The sequence below is a fragment of the Phocoena sinus genome, chromosome 9, assembly GCF_008692025.1.
Source record: "Phocoena sinus isolate mPhoSin1 chromosome 9, mPhoSin1.pri, whole genome shotgun sequence".
In the NCBI taxonomy this organism is placed as follows: Eukaryota; Metazoa; Chordata; class Mammalia; order Artiodactyla; family Phocoenidae; genus Phocoena; species Phocoena sinus.
Window position 1 is genome coordinate 50,189,355 of NC_045771.1, and position 6,000 is coordinate 50,195,354.

General features: G+C 55.0%; 1 protein-coding gene across 1 annotated transcript in view; it reads right to left on the reverse strand.

Annotated features, from left to right (window-relative positions):
- The window catches only part of NFE2L3 (nuclear factor, erythroid 2 like 3), a 38,197-nt gene extending 32,580 nt beyond the window's left edge, over positions 1-5,617 (reverse strand). Inside the window, exons 1-2 of the mRNA XM_032642412.1 lie at positions 5,491-5,617; positions 3,385-4,058 (exon numbers count right to left, since the gene is read on the reverse strand). Of these exons, the coding sequence (XP_032498303.1) occupies positions 3,385-3,960 (576 nt within the window). The 5' untranslated portion in view covers positions 3,961-4,058; positions 5,491-5,617. The remainder of the gene's footprint in view (positions 1-3,384; positions 4,059-5,490) is intronic.
- Between the last annotated feature and the right edge of the window lie 383 nt (positions 5,618-6,000).

A 6,000-nucleotide genomic window follows, 5' to 3' on the forward strand; every position in this document is an offset into this window, starting at 1 on the left:
GTACTGCGACGGATGTAATTACATATAAGACTATCTCTGTACCATGGCTGTGAGCTGAAAACTGGCAAGTGTTTGATATTTCATCTATCTCCAATTGCCCGGGCATCAGGGACTATCTTTGATTTTGAAACAAAAACCAACTTTTACTTTATCATCAAGGACCTTCTTTCCCTTCCCTTTACTTTTAGAAGCAAATATTGACTGTATCAGATTCTTCCTGTGACCTGAAGAAACCAAGTCCAAAGGACAGTAAATCTGAGGTCCTGCTGTAGCCCTCTCCCAGCAGAGGGTCCCCGGTCTGTCCCAGGGCATGAAACCACATCAAGATGACCACAACCCCTCTCAGTTGTAAAGTGGCAACAGTTCTCTGAAATACGGATACTGGCTTTTAGCAGTCACCCCATCTTCATATACGCTCACACACGATTCTGCAACAACTGTTCATTTCTTTGTTTAACCCATGCATGACTTTGAAGAACATGCGCTTCACGGGTTGGGAGTGAATGGCTGTGGTTAAGAAGGGAAGCTTGTCTACCCTGGGGAATTCCACGTACTGTTTGCAGCTAATGACTAGCCCCACTAAGAAGTGACACCAAAGCAGTACTTCTTTTGATACTTGGAAAATCCCCTACTCCAAAATATTTTTGCACATGTACAAAAATTATGGAAAGTTACACTATAAAACTGGAATCTCCTACAGCTCAAACGTAAGCCACCAGAATTATCTATTTTAAAACAAAACAAACCTATGATGTTCCTATGGGGCACAGCACTCACTCTTCGAAGTTAACATTTATTGAGCATTTAAGATGGGACAGGCACAGTTCTAAGCCTGTTGCATGGAATGAATTGTTTAATTCTCACAACAACCCCCTGTGGTAGGCACCATTATTATTCCCATTGTGCAGGTGCGAATGAAGCACAGACTGGTTAAGAAATGGCCCGAGGTCACACAGCAATGCGTGGTAGAGCTGGGATCCCAAACCAGGCAGTCTGGCTCCAACACACCCCACCCCCTTAACTAACAAACAAACAACCAAGCCAGACATAGAGACAAACAAGACAAAAGGGAATAATGTGAGTGGGGACAGGTTAAGGAGGGTGTGTTGAGGATGGGAACAAAAGAAGAGAACAACAATTACATCCCAGGCACTGGGCTGGCACTTCACACGTGCTTTTCCTACTTAACTGGCACAACACCCTTGAGGGTAAGCATTACTTTCCCACTCAACAGATGAAACACCGAGACTTGGGGAGATTAAAGTAACCTATAACGAGGGCAGATTATTATGTGACGCCCCAACATGCAGCTTTGCTGACTGCAAAAACCAGTGCTGTTTTTTTCAGCTCATTTTCTCCAGAGTCACGGTTTCAAATTGTAACTTTGGCATTATGGATGGTGCAATCTGCTTTTCAAAGTCAATCCAGCATTGGAGAGCAGTGGTGCTGGGATCAGGAGTGGGGCGCATTGCCCCATTCCAGCTGCAAGCTTGCACAGAAGACCTGAGTACAGCGTAGATGCTCAATGTGCCAGCCCGGGAGCCAGGAAGCTCAGGGTCTAGACCCACTTCTGGCACTCATTAACTGTGTTGGTTTAGCCAAGCCCCCCAGCCTCGGTGGGCCTCTGTTTTCCGTAAATACGAATTGGATATAAGGATGCCTGGCCTGTGGACCTCATACGGGCATGTAAAACGTGTTACCAATAAACGTGAATTGGCTGTGAAAACTGTAAGGTGCTCGACAGCTGATCATCGTCAGAATGAACAAAATCAGGTCATCCCAGCAGCTACCACGGTCCAGCAGGTCCACACATGCCAGCTGGGGAAGGCAACACCAGAAGAATGGCCCAGCGTGAACCTCACCCTCTCCCCTAGGAAATCTGGGCTCAGGGCATCCAAGGTCTGGCTGGGCCTAGGTCCTCAGAGCTTCCCCCAAGGCAGGCTTGCTGCTCTAACTAGGTATCAACCAGGCTGGGCCGGGGAGGGAAGTCCTTGAAGAGCGAACAGCCTCATCTCCCTCACTGCACATTTTGCAGGCCGGCTGGCATTCAGCAGTGATAAGGGCAGGGTGCCACCTGCGCCGGCAGCCCGCACTGGCTTTCATCCATGTATGTTGCAGGATCGGGAAAGGTAGCAGTGCAGTGCGTACCACTCCTGCAGGGGCAGGGGATTCAGGTGAGACCACCCCACAGGGTAGAGAGAGACTGGACAAGTGAGCTGAAAGAATCTTTCCCTCCTGGTGTTCTGAACAGACAGGAGCCCACCGAGACTCTCACCAACCCCCTCGCCATTAGTTCCGGCCCCAGGAAGAGGAAGGAATCAGATCTGCATAACACTGAATCACCCAGCACTTCGGCACAATGACCCCTCCAGGAGAGGGTGGAGAAGCTCGTCTGGCAACTGCCTACACAAACAGGGCAATTCTGAAGAGCAGCAAACAAACCAGTCTGGCCCCAATTCCCATTTTGCATAAGATTGCAGTCCACAAAAAACAACGTCCAAGGAACCCTTGTTGATCACTACCGATTGTTAACACTAAGGTTTGGGCCAAGAGAGAATGAAAAAGGCCCCTTTGAGGGAACTTTGGATAAGGCCATTTTGTGGAAATCGCTGTGCGACTCCAACTTGCCATTGGGAGCACCAGATGCTTCAGTCAACAGATCTCGGTGAACTTTGTTTTAAAAGAAAGTTACACTGAATGGTTTGAACCTACAAACCAAAGGGGACTTGTTAGTCACTAGGTGACTGTCAGGGTACCTGTTTTCTTTATGCTAAAAAGGGGTTACACGAGTTCCGGGGGCTGGAGGATTGTTAGGTGTGGGGGATGGTTAGGTACGTTTGTGTGCTAGCCTCGGAGCTGACACTCACCACAGCTGCTTAATCCAGGGACGCATCAAAAAACAAACTGCAATGGGTTAAAATCCAGAGGGGGCCACCGTATTGGGCCGGGTGCATGGTTCTTAAGAGAAACGTGCATCCTCCCGGGGGCCAAGGCCTCCTTCGGTTCCAGAAAAAGACATCTCAGCTTACACGAGGTACCGAACGAAGAGAGTGGGCCAGAAATTTTCCAGCATACCGTCTCCTCTCCCCTCCCCACCCCCGAACTACCCTTGATCACCGTCAAACACACGAAAGGTGTTCTCTAAAACCTAACGGATGATTTCATGCACTTCATTCCCAAAAGCCTAAGAGCCACAGCGACAGCACTAAGAGGCTTCGTTCGGATTCACAAAAAAGGGAGGCGCACAGTCGTCCGCAAACCCGCAACCCCCCGGGGGCGGAGGGTGGAAGAACGCAGAGTTGCCCCCGCCCAGGTCCCTCGCTACCCTCCAGGGCTCCCGGCCAGGTCCCCCATCACCCCGCTCGCGTCCCGCTCTCCTGTTACCTCGCTCGCGTGTCCGCCGGCGTCCGACACTTGATACGTCGGTTCCGCGGGAGCCTTCTCCTCGTCCCCGGCGGCCAAGGGGCTACTCGGAGCCGCTCTGGGATTCCCGCCGCTACCCGGCGCAGCCTGGCTAACGCCGTTCACGCCGGCGCCCACTCCTCCGGCCGAAGAGGCGGCGGCGGCGCCGAGCAGCGCGTGGGCCCCGTCGGCGTCCCCAGCAGCCACGCTGTGCACCAGCCACGCGTCCACTCGGGTGCAGGGAATGAAGGGGACCCCCAGCGCGCGCACCTCCCGGAGCAGCTGGCCCTCCGGCGGCGCCACGGGGTCCCGCTCCCGGCCCTTAGGGTGCAGGAGCTCGGCGCGCCCCCACCTTCCCGAGGCCGGGAAGGGGCTGAGCGCGTAGGCAGGGCTCGTCGGGCCGCCCGAGAGCAGAAGCTCATCTTCGAGCAGGGTCCGCGGCGGGAGCAGCAGGTAGAGGTCCAGGTCCAGGTCCAGGCGAAGCCCCGCCAAGCTCAGCAGGATGGTGAGGTGCAGGAGGCTGCCACCGTCCGACCACCACGGCTTCAGGTACTTCATCCCCCGCCGCGCGCCAGGGGACGCCCCTGCCGGCGCCCGCGGGTCCCTGCGCGCCGGCCGCCGCTTGGGCACGTGCGGCCCCTGCGCGCCGCCGGCACCTGCCCGGAAGAGACAGAAACAATGGACCCGGGCGTGCAGCAGCCGTCGCGGGCCCCCGGAGCCGGGCACAAAAACAGTCCAACCGCAGCCGCCCAGGTGCCTGCGGCTCGGGAAAGGCGGAGGAGGAGGAGCCAGCTACGCGCAGAGCTAGCCAGCTTAGCCGCCCCGCTGCCCCGCAGCCGCGCGCTACAACCAGGCCCCGCCCCGGGCCACGGGCGCCGCCACCGGGGACACGCCCACTGCCGCCCCAGGCCTGCGTGGGGCGGGGCTCCCGGGCTCAAAGGCTCTTTATTCGGGGGGAACGCAAAGCTTTCTGGGAGGAGAAGTTGTTCTGGGCGCCAAGTGGCCCCCAACCCTGTGGCCGTGGGCTGGGCGGTTGTGGCTGAATGCGCGGGGTGGGAGTAGGGGGTCCGGGGTAAAGGTGGGTGGGAATGGACCGGATGTGTAGACTTGGGGGGGGCCGAGGGGGGGGAGTCGAGGCACTGGGCAGCACGCAAAGGGCTTCCACCCACACGAGAACACTGAGCTGGCACAGTGGGTTCACATCCCAGCGCCACTCCCAGTCGTGTGACCTTGAATAAATTACTTCTCTGTGCCTCAGTTCTCTTATCTGTAAAATGGGGATAGTAGTACCTGTCCGATAGGGATGTGGTGAAGTCAGAGGAAATATTAAATGTAAAGCCCAGAGTTTGACATATAGATTCCACTGCTACCGTAAGGATCAAACAGCACTGCTCTCCATTCCCTCCCCCCATTCCCGACCCTGTGCTCCAGCCTCACAGACTCCTCCCTGTGTCCTGGGCTACCCCTGCATGAGGCTATGCCTTCCCTCATGGTCTCCTTTGCTCCTGAAGTGACGGTTAAGAGCACCAGCGCTAGAGTTATCGTGCATGACTTCAAAGCCCCCTCCATTTCTTACTAGCCTGGAAACTTGGACAAATTGGTCACTCTCTGTGCCTCAGTTTCCTCACTGTGAAATGGGACTAATAAGAGCATCCCCTCAGCACACCTGTTGTGAGCCCCAAATGAGCTGTATGTATACCACCAACCACAGTACCTGGTAGGTAGGAAGCAGTCTCTGAATGTTACCCATTATTTGTACTACCTATCCTCCAAGGCTTAACCCAAAGATACATCCTCTGAATTTTCACCATTTGTGATTCTCTTCCCCCATCTGTTCTTCCACGGTGATTTCTCCATATGCCAACATTGCAACACCTGGCGCTTTTCACTTTGCGTTGTAGTTGAAATTGTTCTGATTTGCCCATTATGAATTCTTGAGGGCAAAAAAACCTGTTTGGCTCACCTTTGTGCCCGCGTGGTACCCAGCACTGGGCCTTGCCATTGTAGGTTTTACTAACTCCCATTTCCTTCCGGGGCGGGGGGGGGGGGGGGGGGGCGGGCAGAGAGGGAGAAGGTGGTGATGCCTACCTGAGGGTTGGCAGTTGTGTAAGAAGTTGAGCAAGACTTGTTTTTTGGTTTTTTTTGCGGTACGCGGGCCTCTCGCTGTTGTGGCCTCTCCCGCTGCGGAGTACAGGCTCCAGACGCGCAGGCCCAGCAGCCATGGCTCACGGGCCCAGACGCTCCGCGGCATGTGGGATCTTCCCGGGGCACGAACCCGTACCCCCTGCATCGGCTTGCGGACTTCCAACCACCGCGCCACCAGGGAAGCCCCAAGACTTGTTTTTAAAGGCCCCTTCCTCCACCTGGTTTTCTCCTCTGTCTTGGGCCTACTGTAATGAGAACTTCACAAGAGATGTCAGTTTGCCCCGTGAGAACCAGGGGAGCTGAAGCAGACTTCTTCAAAGTCACTTCCGCTTTAAGCCTTGGGGGTGGGGTTATGGGGTGGTGAAGAGGCTGGAAGAGAGACACTCGCAGGGTTAGTGAGATTTGGTACAGTAGCCCTGTTCACAGCATTTAGTCCCTGGACAGGGATTCAGG